The sequence below is a fragment of the Anas acuta genome, chromosome 11 (assembly GCF_963932015.1).
Source record: "Anas acuta chromosome 11, bAnaAcu1.1, whole genome shotgun sequence".
NCBI classification, from domain to species: Eukaryota; Metazoa; Chordata; class Aves; order Anseriformes; family Anatidae; genus Anas; species Anas acuta.
In genome coordinates this window covers 14,502,052-14,523,670 of record NC_088989.1, presented here as the reverse complement: position 1 = coordinate 14,523,670, position 21,619 = coordinate 14,502,052, and the positions used below count along the sequence as shown (strand labels likewise).

At 44.2% G+C, this 21,619-nt stretch overlaps 2 protein-coding genes and 1 long non-coding RNA gene across 6 annotated transcripts in view; 1 reads left to right on the top strand and 2 right to left on the bottom strand.

Annotated features, from left to right (window-relative positions):
* Positions 1-10,352, bottom strand: part of LOC137862766 (musculoskeletal embryonic nuclear protein 1) — a 39,925-nt gene extending 29,573 nt beyond the window's left edge. The window contains exon 1 of the mRNA XM_068695115.1: positions 10,098-10,352. Coding sequence (XP_068551216.1) covers positions 10,098-10,248 — 151 coding nt within the window. The 5' untranslated portion in view covers positions 10,249-10,352. The remainder of the gene's footprint in view (positions 1-10,097) is intronic.
* A 130-nt stretch (positions 10,353-10,482) lies between these two features.
* Positions 10,483-14,592, top strand: LOC137862767 (uncharacterized). Its single transcript, XR_011100510.1, has 2 exons — positions 10,483-10,971; positions 13,599-14,592. It is a non-coding gene; the product is annotated as an uncharacterized lncRNA (long non-coding RNA).
* SFMBT1 (Scm like with four mbt domains 1) overlaps positions 11,018-21,619 on the bottom strand; it is an 84,715-nt gene continuing 74,113 nt past the window's right edge. For 3 of the 4 annotated variants that reach the window (XM_068695111.1, XM_068695110.1, XM_068695112.1), the window contains exons 16-21: positions 21,361-21,470; positions 19,478-19,653; positions 18,552-18,730; positions 18,120-18,365; positions 17,506-17,634; positions 11,018-16,647 (exon numbers count right to left, since the gene is read on the bottom strand). In XM_068695111.1, the coding sequence (XP_068551212.1) occupies positions 16,507-16,647; positions 17,506-17,634; positions 18,120-18,365; positions 18,552-18,730; positions 19,478-19,653; positions 21,361-21,470 (981 nt within the window). In that variant the 3' untranslated portion in view covers positions 11,018-16,506. The remainder of the gene's footprint in view (positions 16,648-17,505; positions 17,635-18,119; positions 18,366-18,551; positions 18,731-19,477; positions 19,654-21,360; positions 21,471-21,619) is intronic. The other variant, XM_068695113.1, reaches the window with a different exon arrangement.

Below are 21,619 nucleotides of genomic sequence, written 5' to 3'. Positions count from 1 at the left end.
TGTGCTTGGTAATTCACTCTTTGCCCCACTAATTCTTCCTTTTCTCCCTGTGCCTCATTAACTACAAGTGTGGTGCTCAAACACTGGCCACCCTGCAAGCCTGCTGCTCATGCTTTTGCTCTTTGCCTGGACCACTCACTCCTGGACACAGCAGCACCAGCTGCAGCAACTGATTCAGAACCACATCCAGCACTACAGCTGCATCAGAGAAAGTTCAATTTAGCCCATATTAAGGGCTCACATACCACAAAATGCTTGAGCTCACCTGCAAGAAGATGTCTGGAAGGCAGAAAGCAGTGTTAGCCATGCCAGCACCCACACCCCTTTTCTGAATTGCACCGAGTCCTTGGCCTCAGTGGCTCTATAGAGACCCGTGGGCAATAACACCTGCCTGTTAAAGATGGTCACCCAGGGAAAAATGTTACAGACACAGAGGACACAGTAAATTTAGTGTCCCAGACAGTCACTGGGGGGCATCGAGGGACTATAGTCTCAGTGTCCAGGCAGGTGCCTGCACACCTTCTCCCAGGCAGCTGGTAGAGCAAGGTTGTGGCTACAGCTTTTAGGCAGCAAAGACTGCGCCCCGGATAAACGGGTCTGACTGTTACAGCAGGGCGGAGTTACATGCGCTAGAGCTGAGCATCAGCCAAGCTCAGCTATCTCATGACCAGGGCTCTTTGTCTTGTCATGGATGAAAGAAGAAGAAGGAAAATGATTTGTCAACACTGGACTTCACGTGACGTACCGAGCAGGCAGCAGTGCTTCCTGGACAAACACAGGAGAACCACAGATACTGTGTGTTACAGGTACAGTGCTGTCCTTTGAACCCTGCAAAAATGATGTTTACCTCCCACCTGCTTCCACGCCCAGCGAGCAGCCTCTCTGTGAGCCTTGTCCCTGCATGGGCGTTGAGCCAGCACGACGCGAAGCTGCTCTGCACAGTGAGTGGAAAAGGAAAGGACAAGCCGCTATCAGGAAAATAAATAGCACACAAATAAATAAGTGCCAACAGTGCAGCAACACTGAACGTTAAATCTTGCAAGTTTTAAGAACGCTGATGTAAGCAGCACCGATGGCTTGGGCAATATTTACCCAAACGTTAAATTGTGAGCCAGCGTTTGGTCTTAGAAAATTGGCAGTCGTTATCTCTGTGTGTAACACACGACTTCAGTCCAGGTGTCCCCATCTGAAAGGCTCCTGTAAATCAGCTCCCCAGCACTTCCAGACAGAGGCACGTGCTGTTCTGCTTCCTCAGCAGATAGGAGATAGCTGAAGGGAAGCTAATCTGAGCCTGTGGCACTGGGAGTGCCTGTAAGATTGCCTTCAGAAGTTTAATTTTCATACACAGCTCTCTTGAAAACACTTCTGGGCTCTGCAGGAGGTGCTAGGAAAACACTACAAGGAGCAAGAGGTAGGGCGCTACAGAAAGCCCCGTCCCGCCGTGTGATACACACACCTCGGGAGAACTGCAAAGTACAGTCTGCCACTGCCAAGGGGGCTTTTTCCCCCATTAAAAAGAACCATTTGGGAAACATAAATTATTTAATGCCATACAAATAGAACCAATCCATATTAATGTGCACTAAGCAGCGATTTACGATTCACGGCACCATTTTCACCTACAACACTCACGGATCGCTCAATAATAGATGAAGCTTTCCCGACATCATTCGTATGACAACAGATATCAATGAACTCTCAGTTATTCACAGCGCTTATTCTAAATCAGCTCCTGGGAACTGACAGCTGCCAAAGCACAGCAAGAAACTCACCCCGTCATTCATTAAAGTATTAAACTATTACACCGGCAGCTGGAACAGTCTTAAAAGCAGAAACCAAGCCCAAAACATAAATTCAGACGTTTCCAAAAAGCACGTAGAACGTTTTCTCTTTGTAGAATATGAAAAACACCGCAAAAATACTTAATCAAGGAGGCCAAAGGTGAACTTATACTTTATATTTAAAGTCCATTTAAATTCTAAGTAGCTTTGCTAACCAGATTTATTCCACTAGGCCGACGAAATAATCAAAGCATTGAATTGCAAAAGCAAGGCGCATTTCACATAGCACCAATCCCTTAAAAATAATAATAAAAAACTCCAAAAAGATACACAGCCCACTTTCACCTGTTCTTTTCACGCAAACAAGTATCACAAAGGGAGTGTCAGTGGCCAATCGTGTAGACTTCTTTGACATAATGTATCTACCAATTAGGTCTTTATTGAATCAAGATGAAAACATGCAACAGTTTCCACCTGCATGAGCATTATTCTTAATGACACAGTTTCATACCTCTTAACAGTTGTGAAAATTTAATACAAGCTTCACAGCACTAAAAGCTAATGCCAGCACCATGAAACCTATTGCTATAAGAAAACTCAAGTTTTTAACATCAAATTGAGGTTTTGTTTGTTTTCTGATTTTAAGCCTCCCCAGACTATTTCATCTTCTAGCACTACAATCACTTTCCAAAGAGAGCACTGCAATTCCATGCACATAAACTAAAACATGCTGGTAGTCTCACCATCAGCCTCAAGATAAGAAACATTTCCTGAAATGATCATTTATGATAGTTGATAGCTGGTATTTTCCAGTAAGAAAAACTAAGGGTGATTAAGATAAATTAAAATTTCAGAGCATACCATCTTCAAAAATGATTAGAGACAGAAGACACGCATTGTAAGCTGTTAAGAGTTGTTGTAATTTTAGACTCATTTTTGTTCCATGGAAAAATATGTATTTCTGGCAAAGGGAGAAAGGGACTAGACCAGAACAACAAAAGGCAAGCAAAGGCTGTTTCTGCACATACGCAAGGTGAGTCGCTGGCTGTCTGCCTTGTGTCTGCCACAGGTTGATGGAATCAACCCTTCAGAACAGCTTTTGGTCGCATTTTGAGCATTCAAACCCAGGACAGCAGTTTCTTAAGTTTTACCAGAAACCAGAGGATAGTCGGTTCCACAGAACCCACCACTACCTTTGAAACCCTTCACAACTCAGGGACCCCTTCCCAATGTTCACCTCTCTTTAGAGATCTGCTTAGCGCATTGCCATCCTCAACATTCATCACCTATGACAAAACAAGAACGGAAACACAAGGCACGAGGCTGAGCAATGTGTAACTCGGGACTGCTGGTGGAAGAACAGGCCATCGGTATCCTGAGCAACTTGAATTATTCCCGTTCAAAGCCTAAGGCATCATCCCTCTACCACCTGCAAAGCAGCCTCACGCAAGCTGCTCGCTGCAGGTAAGCGCTGACACGCTGAGGGGTACACAGTGTGCTGGGGTCAAGAAGTCTTGGAGTGATAACGTGCTACACGTGCTGCCGTGAGAAAGCAGAGCTGGTTTGTCACCCCATCAGCACCATCCGCAAGATAAGGCCTTGTTAGATACCCGTTATGGCTGCAAACTTCATTAGCCATGAAATTAACATCACAGCAGAGTGCAAAAACGCACACTGTATGTTTGTGCAAATCGGCTCCTTACAAATTTAATTATAAAACATTAGTCGAGAACAAAAATTCATTAGGCAGTTTACAGTTAAACAACAGGCTAGCTAAGTTCAGAAGTTACTTCTGATTAAACACAGCTTCTCAGTTTCTGGATAATTTATCATTTTAATAATTTCCAAATGTCAACATAATGTACCCTTTTTTCTAAACATTTCATGATGTGAATGACATGCATAATTATACTTAGAACAATCTTATTATCTGGGGTATAATTATATCCAGCAATCAGCTGAGTAATAAGAACAGCGTAATACATTCTGAGCCCACAAGATAAACGGGCAGCAGACAACTCTTAATGAAAAGTGCAACTTACTTCACCAGTACAGATTATTTGTTGACAAAAATAATTGTCCTTTTGCTTTATACATATATATATGTATATATATATATATACATCTATACGTCTATATATATATATATAGACGCTGGAGAGCAGCCTAGAAGAGAGGGATTTGGGGGTCGTGGTAGACAACAAGTTGAATATGAGCCAGCAGTGTGCCCTGGCAGCCAGGAGGGCCAACCGTGTCCTGGGGTGCATCAAGCACGGCATCGCTAGTAGGTCGAGGGAGGTGATTGTCCCGCTCTACTCTGCGCTGGTGCGGCCTCACCTCGAGTACTGTGTGCAGTTCTGGGCACCACAGTATAAAAAGGACATGAAACTGTTGGAGAGTGTCCAGAGGAGGGCTACGAAGATGGTGAAAGGCCTGGAGGGGAAGACGTACGAGGAACGGCTGAGGGCACTGGGCCTGTTCAGCCTGGAGAAGAGGAGGCTGAGGGGAGACCTCATCGCAGTCTACAACTTCCTCGTAAGGGGGTGTCGAGAGGCAGGAGACCTTTTCTCCATTAACACCAGCGACAGGACCCGCGGGAATGGAGATAAGCTGAGGCAGGGGAAGTTTAGGCTGGACATCAGGAAGGGGTTCTTCACAGAGAGAGTGGTTGCACACTGGAACAGGCTCCCCAGGGAAGTGGTCACTGCACCGAGCCTGACTGAATTTAAGAAGAGATTGGACTGTGCACTTAGTCACATGGTCTGAACTTGGGTAGACCTGTGCGGTGTCAAGAGTTGGACTTGATGATCCTTAAGGGTCCCTTCCAACTCAGGATATTCTATGATTCTATGATATGTATACATACACATATATATACACATGGCGTTTCCAGAAGACTTGCTGCATTTAGTGACACTAAATATTTATGACCTGAGACTATCACACTACCAGGACATTAAGCCACCCAATAAATTGCTGTTATAATCTACCCCCCACAAAGAATGAGACATCCTGCAAAAAAAATAAGCAAAACCCAAGGTAATGTAGTTTAAGCAGAACTAAACATTATGAAAAGGTTTCTGCTATGGTCAGTAAGTGCAGAGAGGCATACCTAACTACGCTACAAAGCAAGACTGTTGGTCTTCAGTTTCCAAAATTCAGAAACAATTCCAAAATTGTTACTCTCAGATTCATTTCAGTTGTGGTTTCGTTTTTTTTTTTTTTTTTTTTTTTTTTGCTTCCCTTAACACCTGAACAGCTCCCAGCCATACTATTACTTGATTTTGTACAATATGATGCTTCTCAGCAAGATATTTTTTTCCTGCAGAGCTTGCAGTGGTCAGAACTACATCTTTTGTATGCTAAATACTAAAGTAATAGCACAGTAAAAGAAAGTAATTCACTTAACTAATGTTTACCCATGTGGCTGCCTTTTTTTTTTTTTCCCTGTTTTGGATCCTAACGCACCTCCCATTTTTGTCTCAGACGTGGATGAGGGTGCCACCGAAAGAAAGGACTGGTGCTTTATTTAAAGCAAGCAACAAACAGCACCTAACACAGCAGAACCTTGGATGGGTTTAGGGACCCCCACACTCCACAGGCTGTACAGGAGCAGCAGGACCGCACGGGGCTCTCCTGGGTCCTGCAGCCCCAAGCAGCCAGCTCCCTGGGGGAGCTGCAGGGCTGTCCTGGTTCTACCCCGGGTCCTGCCTGCGGCTTTCCAGGCAAGAGCACTGCTCTGGCTTGCCAGGCTCTGCCTCCTTACCTGCCAAACCAGTCCAAAATAACCAAATCGCTTTCCTTCACAACTGGTTGCCCAGCACAACTCTCATCTCTGTCCCTTTTGCATCTCCTCTGTGCCAGAACAGCGCCGAGGTGCTGCTCCGAGGCGTTCTTCCCTCTGGCATGGTCCTTCACACCCCTTTTGGGCCCCAACGCAGGCAATCCCTGAGTCCACGTCCTGCACACGTCTGGCGATTCGCTCGCCACCTGCACCTTGCAGAGCTGTGCGGACGAGGACGATGTGCATCCTGCACAGCACAATCCACCAGGCTCCTGCAGTGCTGCTCACGGCTTCATACACACGAGGTGCGCTCTTTGTGATTTGAAACTCATGTGCGGGACGAGCTCTACAACCAGCGGTGCCAGGAGCGTTTGCCCTGAAAATGGTATGCTTTAGCTATTTCGTAATTAATGGTTTTCTTTAGGCCAAATTTTTTTTTGAAAGGTCGCTGGAGTTACTTTGTCTTTCTTCTCAAGTCCCTGCTCTCCAAATCATTCACACCTGTAATAATACTCCCTTACCCTGATGAAAACATGAAATAATTCCTTTGAAATTTTTATTTTTGCTAGAGCATTTCAAATTCTAAGACACTGTCTAACAAGGTAACTCACGGTACAAGCAGCAATCATTCTCCCGGCAGGCTTATCAGGTGGGAAAACCTTGCTGTAAAGTAAAGGACATAAGAATGCAGCCTTTAGAGGTGCTTCCTTTTGGACACCGTAAGCAAAGAGGGCAAGGAACAAAATAGAGAAAAACCTTTATAAAAGGTACTGTATGTAAGCCGTGACCCTCCACAGCAAACCCAACCTCTCGCTTACTCCCAGCACCTACACTCAAGCATTTCACTTTGGAGAACACAGCAGCTTTAACCTGCTCGGTGTGAGCACAGACACAAACTGTAAAAAAGCCATAAAAGATTAACAGCCCCACACACTTTGGTCTCTTTTACAGCATATTAATGCTTCCCTACATGCAGACACAAACCCTTTACCTGCAGAGCACCAGAGGACTCCTCTATTTTACTAATTTGTCAGTACAACTTATATCTAATTTCTCAGCCATTCCTATGCAGCCCGACACAAACTCATCCATGCTCTGGCATGGTAAGGGTCTGCTGAGAAACGCACACAGCCAGGACGAAATACTAGGCAAAGCTTCAGACAGACAAGATAAAGAGATTGGCAACGCGTTTTTTCCCCACACCTTTTTGCAGCTTTGGCTAATAATAACTGTATTCTTTACCATTATGTCATAGATGTGTGGGATTACTGTGCTCCCACCGTGTTCATCACTAAAAGCTTGACCAAAGAATGCTCAGAAGGTACTTGGGATTACTGACAGAATACACCGAGGTATAAAAAAGTATTTAAAACTAGCTTTGTGCCACCAGTAATAAAAAGCATAACTATAGCCCCCCCCAAAAATAAAAGCTAAGGAGCAAAAGTGACATTTTAATTCAATATCCCCATGAAATAAGAGCTGAGCACTGTAAGGGCAAACTTTGAAAAACGTCTCATCTTTGGCTGGCAGACGTGAGGCACAAACATCCACCCCCTACGGCAGCGGAAACCCATTACGACTTCCTGCTACCAAGTGGCTTGGCTTAAACAAACCAGGCTGGAAAACCAACGCATGCTTAGGCATGAGAGCAAAATTAAGAAACAGGCTTCAAAAACCAGGCTCACAGATGTGAGAATGAGCAGACAGAGTCCAAAAGGGCTGCCATTCCAAGCAGGTTTGGGGAAAAAAAAATGGTTTTATATCAGTGTGTTCCCTTTTTTAGCAATGTAGAGCCTGCAGCTAGGAGAGAAGCCGCAGAAGTCACCTAACCTGCCTTCTGTGCGACTCCGGGCACACCAGAACACCTGCAGCACCCGGGTGAAATCATCCCAGGGTGCCTCCGGCTCCTCAGCAGAGAGCTGAACCCAGAGCAGGTGAAATTAATCCACACACCAGCAGGCTCTGACAGTCCCCTCATGACTTGGACAACAGAGGAGGAGCTCACTCCTCTGGTTTATGGACCACGAGAGAGGAAGAAAGGGAAGGAGAGGGGATGGAGAGGTATGAAATCTGCGCGATTTTGATTAAGTTGTGGATTTCTTAGGCCTCAAACAACTTAACGTGGTAAGAACAAATGTGAGTTATTCTTAGGCTGAGGGAGTTAGGGAATAAGGCCAGGACAGCTGATAACTAGCCAAATTGTTTACTACAAGGCAAAACTCTGGGGATTACAACAAGCTGTATATTTGATCGTGGAGGAAATGGAGTAACAGCACTCAAATACTTAAGAGACTACTGTAAAGTAAAAAGGTAAACTGTTTTTCACGCCCTGTGCGACAGAACAAGGAGGTGTGAGCTACAAAGGAAAGAAAACCTCGGATTTAGTTTCAAACGCTCGTTTCACCAGCTCAAAGCAAGAGATTCTCTGTCCCTGCCACAACTTTCCTGCCTGTGCCCCTCCAGCAGCGAAGGGATGTACTGGGGAGGCTGCTGATGGGGCTGCATGCCCCAGCTGCCAGAGGCACAGCATCTGCAGCATGCTGAAGAACTTGACACAGAACGAACGACGCGCTCAGCCCTTGGAAGACAAAGTGCAGCTGATGCCACTGGAGGGGGAGGTGACCACATAACTTCATGGCAAACGGACAGGCAGACGCACGGGAAGGATCTGGAGCATCAGATCTTAAGCAGTTTTGCTTTAAGGATAGGTCCTCACTTATTTCGAGATGGACATCTTGTAACGAGGCACAAAAAGACCCTCCTCTTGCAGTTAGTTACTATGACCAGAAAAAACAATAGTTCCTTATTTAACTGAATGCAAGCACAGCAGGAGCCACCAAGCAAAGGGCAAGCCTGGGTCACCCTCTGATTTACCCACATAAGAAAAATTCTTACTGTTTAGATATCAAATCAAATATTTTTCAAAGGAAAAGAGCCACTGTGCATAAAGAACTGTTTTACAATACATCTCTGGTGTTACTCTCATTGCTTTCCCCAGCAGAGGATTCTGCACTAGTAATGGCATCCAAAGTGTCAGAACAGCTCCTTCTGATGCTTCCTTTCAAAATAAATAAATAGGCTTGCCCCTTCCAGTTAAATTCAAGTACCAGGTAGTCCCATGTCTTCAGTTCCCTGGCGTTTTACAGAGCGAAGCTCCATGCAGAGGCTTAACAATGAATGGGAGCTGAGCTCCAACCGGACAGCTGTGCTGCATCTCGGGCAGGCCCTGCCAACAGCCGCTCGCTTCTTCCTCAGCGCCGCTCACTCTGTTGTAGCAAACAGCTGGAGGAAATACTTGAGCCTAAAGACAACCACATCCCTCTGCTTGTTTTCCTCACCGTACCGGTTGCATGATCCAGCTCCAGGGGCTGTGTCATCCCTTCTGCCACGCCAGCTTGGGACAGGAACAGCTACGGAGGTGCTGAGGTGACCGCTGAGGAGCCATCGTGGTCTCCCTCTCCTTCTCGGCCGTCAGTTCCTGCTTCTCGCTCACATCAGATCTACCACATGGAGCACAGAGCAGCCCTACTGGGTTTGTTGAGGCAACTTTGAAAGGTTTTGGAAGTGCATGCCAGATGCTGCTTGGAGTATGACAAGAAGGCTGGAAACAGTAAGGCAAAACAAGGAGACTGAACAGGATCGGCCCTTCCAGCACAGCACAGCACCTAACTGGGAGACCAGCGCTCTCTTACCAGTGCAACTGGTCTGCGTGGCAGGGTCAGCTTCTCCTTCTGCTACAGCACAGCCCCAATGTCAAGCGGAAAACAACGCGGCTGTCAACACTGGGACAAGCAAAACTCTCCTTCTGCTTTCCAGTGTAAGCAGAACAGTTTGCTACTTTTTTGCTGTAATTTCCTTTGGAAACAGATCGCTTTTCTTACCAGTACCGGGGTGGGGACTGGCTACCTTCCTTCCACTCCCCTCTCCCACAATTACAAGCGCGTCACTGACAATCTCCTTCTAATGGCTCATGGTTCAAAAATATTTAAGCAGAATGAAGTTAGGAAGTGCTGCTGGCAACCAGGCTTTTATACTCCCTGCCTGTCCTGGGTGTTCGCTTTTCCTTATATTCACAGAGTCTGCAGGCATACTCGAAACGCATAAAGGTTTAAGTGGAAGCATCTCCAGAAAATAAAATAAAATAAACCAGTCTCGATGCAGAGCACCAGCAGCACACCCACGTGTTGACTGTGCCACCTTCCTGAGGAGCCTTTCTGGGGGGCAGCCGCCCGGGCTCCCCGTGATGAGGGCGGCCCGGCTGACCCCAATGCTTCACCTGCCGTGAGCGCAGCTCCTCGGGCTCAACGCGAGGCAGGCAGCAAAACTTCTCACCTAACCCCGGGAGCACGATGCTGGCGTGGAAGCAGCTCCCGGCTTTACCGCCGAGCCCCCGCCGCTCCCCTTCGCCTCAGCGGCCGCAGCGGCCTCACCCCCCCCCCCCGGCCCGGGCTGAGGCGAGGCCGGGCACAGCCCCGCAGCCTCTCCCCGCCGCTCCCCGTGTGAAGGCCCAGCCCGGCCCGGCCCACACTCACGCATGAGGGTGCTGAAGGCCACGACGCCCAGGAGCCCCTGCAGGAAGATGCCGAAGCTGTCCATCAGGGCCCCGTTCTCGCAGCCTCGCTCGCCGGGCCGCGGGGGGCTCTCGGTGGGGCCGAGGCTGCCGTTGGGCGGCGGCGCCCCCATGGCGAGGCCCGGCCAGCGCCCGCCTCAGCGGCGCATGGCGGCGGTGGCGGTGGCGGCTGTGGCGGTGTCGAGCCCGGCGGCGGCCGAGGCCGGGCCCCCGCCCCGCTTCCTGCGGCCCGCGGCCCGCCCCGGCGCGTCAGAGGCAGGCGGGGCCCGGCCCGGCCGCCCGGGGAGCGGAGGGAGGCGAGAGGCGGCTGAGGGCAGGGCAGGGGCTGAGCGAGGGGGGTTTTCTCCCGGGTCCCGTCAGGTTCGAGCCCCTCGGTGGTTGTGTGGAGGCCAAGGGGCGCTGCTGGAAGGGTGCCCTGCTGCCCAACAGCCCGGGGAATTTGTGTTATTCGTGGAAAACCGAAGCAGCTTGTTTTAAAATGCTGACTTGAGTGGATTGCGTGGACCTTCGGAGAAGCCCGCAGAAGGAGCAGCAGTGCCTGCAAGGTTTGGCTACCTGGGTTTAAAGGCAATAATTAATGGGAACTCGTTTCTAGGCTCTGTCCTCAGCTCCGCTGTAGGACTTTCAGCATCCCATGAAACAAAATCTGGTACTTTAGGAGGCTCAGAGCTTGAACGTACCTGCCTTTGAGGGAACCGTGGGTACCACCCAAACGAGCTGTTGACAAGGATGATGGGCAAGCTGCATTTACATGGTCAGCATTTCCTTTTAGACATAAAATGGAACACACCACCTAGTGTTCCCCACGCTTTTGGAAGATGGAAAACCATCCATGGGTAAGCAGCAGCCTTCGCCGTTATATTAACAACCAAAACCATCAGGAACAGTTTAAGTATCTTTTTTAATTTTCTTACAACCACTTAAAACTGTCATATACCACAAACTTATGTACACTATTTACAGACAAAACAAGCAAAATATCCATCCAAAATATTTTTTAAAAAATCCTCTGATTAAATTGTTACACCTGCTCAAACAATGGTGGGACTTAATAGGCATATTTTCTTGTGCATGTTTCTCTTCCATTTAGTACTTCAGTCTCACTGCATATATATATATATTTAAAAGTTAAAGAAAGATAAAACAACAAGCAGAAGGGACGCAACACAATATGCATTTAAATCTTTGTTTAAGAACAAGCAGCTAATTAAAAAAGGCAAAATACAGGAAAAGTGCATCAGTTCCAATGAGTTAGTATAAGAAAGAGGCCCACATGTGGAGAGCAGGTACCCCCTTAGGGCAGAGCCTCCTAGAAGGCCTCTGATTGTCTACAAAGATTATTTTTTTAATTTAAACAAAAAATAGCAACAATAATAAAAAAAAAAAAAAAAGGAGAGGAGAAACATGACACCTCCAGAAAAAAATATTTTTTTCCAAGAGGTTTCTTGGAAACTGGCGCTCAACAACTTTTGGGGTGGGCAAGAACTCATTTTTGCCCGGACTTCGTTGTTCATAGACTTGAGCGAGCCATGCCTGTGACTCGAGCAGAAGGCTTGTTCCTCCTGAATGGCACAATGGTGGAGGACTTCCACAGGCTCCGTGCCCGTGGTTGTGCTGAGTCAGCCAGACCTACCGCCTCTGAATTTTGTCAGTGCAAGACCTGCTCGCTTCCATGGCTTAAAGCTGAGCCAACCACTGCTGGCTTTGCACTTAACATAGGAACTTTGTCTTCTCGTCAAAACGTCCTTCCTTATTGCCTGGTGCACTTCAGGACAACAGATGCAACTATGAGAAAGCTACAAACGACCAGACCAGCGAGACAAAGTGACACCAGCCGTAAATTGTTTTCACTAGATTTCATACAGATTATTATTATCATTTTAGAAAAACATGTAACAATAGAGGGGCTTGCTGTACCTGGTGTTCCCAAGTCCCCTCCTAATCCTTCACCCATAAGGCTGCCTTTGAAAACAAGGCTATGTGCACATTTGGGGAAGTTTGGCAGCACTCTAAAATTTGGATTCAGCACACAATCCCTTTAAAATGGAGCCTTCAGCCAACGCTTGAAGTCTCCTGACAGAGCCTATGTCTTTGTGCTTAGTTGTAGCAATTTGAGCTCACAGTAGGCAGTAACCAGTCTGCCACTAAGCAACAGGACCGGTTAAGGAGTAGCTTACTATCTATCTATCTATCGTGTTTTTGGCTTTTGGGTAAGAGCTTCTCCCCTAGCAATAGATTTGGTCCAAAGGTATCCAGTCTCCAGTTTGAGTTCGACAGTTATGAAGCCTATTCAATTACACTCAAAAATCTCTTTTCCTTTTGCCATGTCTTTGTACTTTATGCAGAAGATTGGAGTGCTTGGTCCAATCAGCTGTAAATATATTTACACTTCTGTGGACCTAGCAGCTAAATCCTTCTTCCCTCACTTAAAGCATCACTGGAATCAAGAATAAACCCCAGATAAGTCTAAAGCAACAATGAAATAGTGCTGAAAGTTGTGACAAGGGAAAATAATCCTAACCACCACTACAAACTCTGTACTGTTTCCCTTAATCCCAGGAGAGACTGCAAACACCCCTGGTGCTCTACACAACATGTAAACAAATTTGCCTTTTCTTTCTTTCCTCAAAGATCAACTTTTACAAGGGTTTAGCATTAGAAAAAAGTAGTCTTCATTCACCAAGATCTGTGCTGTACCTCTCCTCTCCTGGAAAGGTCACCTTCAGTTGCTGCTCATGCCTTGGGGGATCAATTTACCACATTACCCTTCAGCGACATTTTTGTCAAATACTTCTCTGCTATGGGCTCCTTGTGTTGATGCAGAGAGCAAACTGTAGTAACTCAACAAAATCTTTCTGCCCAGCAAGGCTAAGCTTAGCACCGTACAAGAGCCATGTGGAGGCACCACCATGTTTCTAAAGCTATGATGTGCAAACCAAGACTACACAATGCATATAAAAATAAGACAAGAATATAAGCTCTCAAGAATATAAACTAAGCAGTATTTCCTTTTTTCACACACATAAACAGTACATGATGCCCAAAGGAGAGCTCATTTTCTTGTAATGAAAACATTTCCAAGTCCAGGAGGCTGGACTCCAGCTTTGTCATGTCTTAGGATGAATGTAAATGGTAGAGGACAGCACAACCCCCTGAAGCTTAAGTTAATTACTGAAGTCCCAGCAACTCCTGCTGGGGAAACACAGGTATCATCTAAAGCCAAGATTCAGGCATTGAGCTACCAAAACTCCAGTTCTGAAGAAAGAGAGCAACTAAAGCAGCATGTGAGCTGATTTCAAGTCATGTTGGTGTAAGATGAACAAACCTAAGTGCAGTTGTCATCTGCCACACACAGAAGAAGAGGAACTTGAAACAGCCAAGTAGAAACATCATCCATCACGATAAAGCCCCAATTATCCCTTTTAAAATCCAGCAATGAGTGCTTTTTTTTTTTTTTCCCCAGGAAACAGAGTGTACAGTACCCATGTGCAGCATAAAAACATTTCACAAATAATGAAAACATCCCTTTTGAAAATCTCAACAAAAACGGATCCCATTGGGACCAGACTGTCAGTGCCTCCCAAAACAAGGCAGAAATATCTAGCCTATAAAACATGCCAAAGGTGACCAGTAAGTATCCCACTAACCTCTGAAACTGCTCACTGCTTTGTTTGCTGAGAGAAAGAAGTATGACTTTTGTATTTAAATTTTAGGTGCCATGTTAACAGGTTCACTACATTACCCTTTAAGGTCTATTCTCTCCTAACAGCTACTCAGGAAGACACCTATCTGTCCGTTGGGAAAAGTGGAATTAACATCTCTTGGTTATGCAGATCAATTCTGCTGGGCATCAGCTTCTGTAACAGTGCAAAAGAATTCTGGAATCCCTGAAGAATGACAGATGTGATCCAAAAGCATCTTCCAGCCCAGAAGTTCTCTGCAGGGCAATTTTCTCCAGACAAGACACTGACAACAAAGCAGCAATGTTTCTTTCAAAAAAAAAAAAAAAAAAAAAAAAAAACATGCCTAATGTTTTACCACTGAGCTTGTAACTAAAGGAATGGAGTACAGAAGGATGACCTTGGCATAACACAAAGAGAAAAAACGTCCATTTATTGGCCACATATATGGTGTGGAGAAAAAAAAAAAGGGGGCACTCTGATTTCAATTTAACTGTTTTCAGACTCTTTTATAATCTGAGAAGAAAAATTGCTCTAGTCACACACTGCCTGCCCTCCCTCAATCAAAACTACTGAGCTAGTAAACTGTCATATTAGACAACTGACAACTAGACAATGGACATATTAGACACAAACTGTCATATTAGACATATGACAATTGTCATATTAGAATCAATATTGACATTTTGATTCAAAAAAAAAAAAAAAAGGCAACTTTTAATTTAGGACTTCCCTAAACAGTTCTGTCTCTACAAGGCAGTTATTCTAATGGGATAATAGCAAAAGAAATCAACACCAACTATTTTGCTTTGCTTACTCTATACACGGTTTGTATTGGAGGTAGCTCCTCTCAACACCCACGTGCTGGATACAGACACAGACTGTGCAAGCTCAGCTCTTGCTTTACACGTGACCTCCTCACTGAATCCTACAGCTCACAGCATCAAAATATCCTATCATTTTAGGGTGAAGAGAGCTTGAATCACTCCATGTGACCAAGCATCCACTGCTGATCAGAAATCAGTGCACATGTCCTTCCTAAAACAAATTCATGTAGTGAGCACTTTCCTACCTCAGACACCTTGTTTGCCAGGGGCTTTCTGTAAAAATGCAATTGAATGAGAAAGGAGAAGGGCTGCACTCTTGCTTTATAAAGCTCCAGCCCATGCTCCTCCAAACACTCATGAGAACAGGCAAAAGCAAATGAATGCAAACCACCTGAAACCTAATGCATATTTGAAGCAGATCTCAAGTCTGATGCAAATTTCCCACATCTTTAATGGAATGTAAGGTAAGCCCTGTTACTTAAAGTGTGACACAGAGGTCCACGGCAAGTGGCTGAATGGGTTTAATTACCCTGGAAAATTAAAATCAGCAGTTCATCATACAGTGGGTCTACTGATGGAACTAGACGTCCCTATGCTCCTTTTCCCCAGAAAAAGCACAAAAAAACCCTCTTCCCCCTCCCCCCCCCCCCACTGTTCATCAAGTCTGATCCTGAGCAGCTGTAAGTAGTTAAAAATACAAAGTCATACTTGTAAGATAATTTTCAGTAAGCAAACGGTGGCAGAGCAGTCCTCCATTGATTGCAGCTTTTTTAGTGTATTCTATGAAGAGATGTACAAGGAGAAAAGCAAAAAGCTGCTACAGGCTCTGTGTACATGGCCCGATTGTTTGGTGTAAGAAAAAGGAAACAACCTCACAGAATTCTAAAGGGGGAAAAAAAGTAAAAGAAATTTTATCTGGAAACCAAAGTATAGGAAATGCAGAGGCACTTTCTCTTTCCTTCTTTTTTTTTCCTACAGCCCATCTGTAAGAGAAGTGCAAAGTAATTAAGTTTTCTGACATCTGAGAAATAGGTAACACCCAAGCTAAGCCTCCAGAAGTTTCAGCTAAAGCTTGGGGACAGAAGCTCTGTATGCTGATATGGGTTTGTACTTATGGCATGCTTACAGAAGAGAGACTGCTGTGCAGCGACCTACGATTTGTCCAGAAGAAACAGTTCCCTCCCTTTTTAATTCATCACTTCTACTGTTCAGGCTACAGAGGTAGTAAAAACAGAACAAAACAAAAACCCAACAATAATGAAACAACAAAACAAAACAAAAAAGAACCACACTCTTGTTATACTGTACATTCAGAACCCTGTGGCCACTTTGTTGTCCTAACAATGAACAAATTCATTTAAAAACTCAACATTAACACACGAATGTGCAAAGAGCACATTCCAAAGCCAGTGCTGTGGTAAAGCAAATGTTCGTCCACAGGATGGGATGGGGATTCTGTGAATCACCAGGAACAGAGAAAGTTATTTCTGGCAGCCTGCATGCGAACGTAAACAGGATCCGTTTCTTTTCTTCTTTTAAAGTTCTGTGCCACCAGAACTATTGAAATGTCACTTCCCACCAGAGGAGACTTTTCTGTAATCATTAAAAAATACATTAAAAAAAGGGAACCATAGAGCAAGAGACTATTGTGTTCCCAAGCTGGCAGCTGGCAGAGTAGCCCAAGTTTGCATTGGCATTTTGCTCCAGATGTTGTCTTCTTTTTGTCAAAGTGAAAAACCGAGGCTGACAGATTCTCTCAGGTTGCCAGAGCCCCAGTTCAGCTTCATTTGGCTTTCCTTGCTGGAGGGAAAGGAGCATAGAGTTGTGGTTGTGCTTCAAAGGTCCACTTCAACTTGGCAGCTCCTTAGTTAGCAAACTGCTGGTAAAAAGCAAGTTTGACCCTCTCAATGTGATGGCAAAGTTTAATAGCTGGCCCAAGTTTCAAGTCCATGCACTCCTGAACGGTGGGCAGGGTCAGCAGCAGCAGTGCCTGGCCATCAATTTCCTGTCAGAAGACAAAATCTCCATAGTGACTTTGCATTTTTGTTCTTCATCCCCCTGCAGCTTTGACTTGCTGTCATTTCAGATTCATAGGTGTTCGTGAATTAGTAGTTTCTTCCACGCTACTCCAGGTAACTTAAGAACCTTTATTTCTCACTAACAATTTAATTCCTTTCTTAAAATGCTAGCTCAAGTTCAGTACTTAAGGGACAGAACCTCATGAGAGGCTATTTTTAAATCAACCCAACAATAGAAACAAAGGAAATTTCAGACAGAAAGTCATTTTACCTAACTTCTAATCATTCTATAGAAACAGATGTTCTACAAGGCAAAGTATATCTTCTGTAACATCTATCATAACCCATATTCAGCACCAGTTCCAGCACTAGTCTTGATAGATGATATTTTTTGTGGCAAATTTTAACTAAGATGCATCATTTGACTTATATTTTTACTTTAGTCATCATACTTTAACACAGAATTGTTCACTTGTTGCATACAACATTATGACACCTGCAGTTAAGTCTGCAGAATGGAAAACATTTATCATTTGGAGTCCTCAACTCAAGTTGCAGTATCACCTAAAAAATCAGCTGTTACTTTTGTGGTGCTTAACTGTGGGCATTTTCTGTGGTTTTGGGATTCTGATGCCTCACAGACTAAAACCTCCTCCACTGAGTACTAAGAAACCCAAACACAATTGTGTCCATTCACTTAAGCCTCCTTTCCCAAACTACAGCAAGTTGTGTATGCGTTTTTTTTTTGTTTTTTTTTTTTTCTTCAGAACCCTACTATACAATTTAAACTAGCTTCTTTTTGTAGCCAAGTAACAGGGCTTCAACACTTTAACAGAAAATCATACCTGGTCGAGGAATATTCTTGCCAGTGGTGCACAGTCAGTAGATTTGAGGAATCGCACAACGTCAGCCACGCTCCATTCCAGAGGGTTACTGTCCAGCTGCAGCTTTTCAGCAACTTCAATCTTTATCTCCTAGACAAGCCACCCGGCACAAAAAGAACTAAAATATTACAGAAGGCATGGACCCCTCTGCTCGCCCCCACTCCTGATGTTCAGCTGCCAAATGAAGCAGTAACGAGAGCTCCAAACTGTACTTACTCTGTGGTTAAGAGATGTGCAGACAGCACTGTGCTGCAGGTGGAGGTCACATCCTCACAGCCAGTAAGCAGTGATCTAACACCAGGACTTGGCACTGCTGAAGTTGAACCAAGGATGGCTAACAGCTGGGAAGTGGAAAGCTCCCCATTTTGCCTACAGCTTTCTGTTTAGTCTGTATTACAGTCTTGTAACATGACTGTAATAGCAATTGTGATTTTTAATTATTCTGCAGTGTCTTCACAATGCCCTTACGGGATAATGGAGTATTTTATAAAAATACACATGTGATGGTTAATAGCCCCAAGATTTTTGTGCTTACCTAACACTCAGAAAGGGCACTAATGTATTTTCAGAATTACCTTCGGTGAAGGAGGCTTATTTTCATCATCAGAAAAAGAAAAGGTCCTAAGCTTCCTCTTCCGCTTGTCTCGGTCCTGAGCCAGAGAATGAGACAGCTCACTCTGTGAAGGAGAGGACGACAGTGATTTCTTCTCTGATACCTCTGATTCCTCAAGTAATTCATCTTGCTGCTCTGAGGTGCTATCCTCAGTCAAAGATTCTTCATCTACCTCATCCTGGTCATCTTCCTCTTCTCCCCCACTGCCCTGGAAAGTAGGAAAAAAATAAAAAAGGAACAAAATCAGAAATAGGAAATTTAGGACAAAAACTACAATTGCCATCCATGTATCTGCAGTAACCTGAGGTTACAAGGAACTAACAGTTTGTTGTTTCAAATGAAGCTGGTCCATGATCACATACTGTATCTGTTAAAGGTGTTGTCAGTCTCATACCTGGGGAGATCCAGCTGGAGTGTTATCCACTGAAGTAGAAGAACGTTTTTTCTTATGAACAAAAAAATGTTTTCGTCTCTTCCTTCTTTTATTTGGTTTCTTCATGGCTACTTCCAGGTTACTGTGGCCACCCGGAGGCCTACCTATCCGCTTGTTTTTCCGCTTTCCATAATAGTGTGCTACCAGGACAGAAGAAAGGAGCATCATGTTGAAATGCACCTTCAATGCCACTAGTTATGTTTGTCCATCATCAGGACTGGAAAACCAGTAGCAGGACATTTCCCAGTAGAAATCCCAATTCTGCAAAACTTCAGAATGAGTATGTCTATGTTTTCCTCTTCAATTTGGTTTAAGGAAGAAGAGTTACTAATAAATTTTGTTTTCCCTGTAACAGGAGATTTACTTATCTTTGACAAGCCCCATATGATCAGATTTTATATAAAAATCATCAACTACAGACTTCGTCCAATTTAACGGTGTCTTTTGTGATGCCCTGCAGCTTTTAAACATGGCCTCCATGCACTGTTTGTTCTCAGTGTCACATGGTTAAGATAGTTTTTAAAAAACTGAAAGTCTAAAAAACCTAAAAGCTAAGAGAAGAGCTTTAAAGTATTTTATTTTGTTCCACAACAAAATGATAAAAGCAATTACAATGTCACTTGTATTACAGTATTAGTCAATTCTTGTCCCAAAATGTATCTTACAGAGATAAATACAACAATTTAATCTATGGTTTTACCATTTAATTTAAAACTATTTTCGTCTGCCCTACACATTGGTACACAGACATTTTGTAGGCCAGTGCATGTAGTGCTTGAGCTTCTCCTTCTGTAAGCAAACCAATGTACTTTGGATCGCTTCTGGAGCAAAAGCAAAATATAACGCTCCCAAGTCCCACCTCAGTTTGACAGCCACTGCCTACTCACTGTATTTAGTCTTTGTCAGGACGGAACAGTTCTCTGAACACTTGTCCAGCACCATCTGAGGGCCGAAGAGGTTTGGACAACACTCCAGCTTGATGCATGTCTTTCTGCAGAAGTCTGCTACCCGATCTGCTGTCCTTACCACTTCCACAGTTGCACGGTAGCTCTTCCCTTTGTACCTGCAATTGAAAACATGGTCATAATTCAGGAGTCCTCTAATAAAGGATAAAAGTACTTCATCAAAAATGTATTAGGATACTGCTTTAAGAAGAGACTCAGGGATAGTCCAGGAAGCAGATAGTCCTGGCTCTTATGACAGATGCTCGAGCAAAGTAAAAAAGCTGGCAGTACCAAACAGAACAAACACCTCCCTGCCAGTAACTATCAAATACCCTCTAAGAGGACTATCCCGGAGTTTAGATGGCGTGATTTCTTTGCTCACAGAGTTCTTTTCAAGGGACTGCAGAAGTGTCCACTGTGATGCAGATAGCTGGTCCCTAAATCCCAAGACTGAGCGCACCAATTCGCACTAGAGGCCAAACAACTATTAATAAAATATAACATCAAACAGCTTCTTGTGAGCCATTCTATGCACATGTGATGGCAAACAAATGAACTACTGTTGCACTTCCATCCAGTTTTCATCTAATTGCTGAACAATTTGTCAGGACAGTCATTTGCCATGACTCCACATACTGCTCTTGTCTGACTCAAAGTAAGAAATAGCCATTTCTTTTTGTTCATCAGCCTTGTGATGGCACGGACAGAGTAGCATGGTGCTACCTGCCCATCTCATGCCTCATTTCTGCTTTGTTCTCCCAGCACAGCTACTGACAAGTGCCGATATGTATTAGGGACTTCTCAGGCCTGCAAATATCTAATTAATGCACTGAAATAAATAAATAAATAAATAAACAAACAAACAAATGAGAAAAAAGAAAGTATCCTCATACTGCAGACATCCCTGCTCTCACTGCTGTGACAAAAGCAAGCAACTTCAATGAAACAGATCAAAAGATTTCTTTCTATTTCAACCATATCTTCTATTTGCATTAACTTTTCTTGTAATCTTCCTGTTGTCCAAATCCAAATACAGAACAATCCTCCAATACATGGAAAAGTATCCTTTTACACACAGAACTGATCCAACAAAAGAATTACTGACATATTCAAAACCGTGTAGTAAAGTCTGTGCTATGGCACACTGGGAAAATCTAATCTCTAGTACACAAACATGGTGACCTAATTACAAGGCCATCACTAGACTATAAGGCAATATCTGGATTTATCAAATATATGCAAATATGATCATGTTTTTTCTTCCTAGCCACAGAATAATCTTGCAAAGAAGCTCCAACCCAAAAGGCTCAGCAAGAAAACTACGGAGCACTTTAGGGTAGGTTGTTGTAGAAAGACTTCCATGCCAGTCCATTTCACAGCACTGCTACAACTGAATTTCACAGGAATCTTCTTCCACTGAGAAACTGGCATGGAAATGCCATGGAAGTCTGAGAAGCTTCCTAAGCAGTATGTGCTTCTGCTTTCAAATACTGACAATTATTAGGCAAATTAAATATCTTAAGCCTCACGTGCTGGTCTGCCCATGGATACACTGTTGTACCGGTACCACACCACTGGTACTTCACCAATAGCTGCTAACGAGCCAGCAGCAGAGTGCACATGGTGTATTAAGGAACATTAAATTCAGATGCACTTCACCAGACATTCAGAAAATAATTTATATAAAGATTTGGAAATTTAGTCAGTCAGCATCTTTACATGCTATAAGCAATTTTTCCATCTCTGAAATGTGAGAAGTTAAAGCCCAGACCCCAGAGGACACTGTCACTGGGATCAGCTGAGTGGGGAACAGGATGAGAATTTACTTGGCTTTTAGGGTTTCTCCATGCCCATGCCATGCAGCCTCTTCATCCAACTGCAGCTCTCGCAGGACACGGCTGGGTTTGTAAGCTGCATTGATCAATAAAGTGAGAACCTATCGTTGGGGGAAGAGGAGAAAATGTTTAGTTTATTTATACAACGAAACTTTTTTTAAAGTGCTAGGGTTGAATAGGAAATTAATTCTATTCATTTGAATTATCCAGCATCAAAGCATTCATTCACAGCAGGATTACAGATACTGCC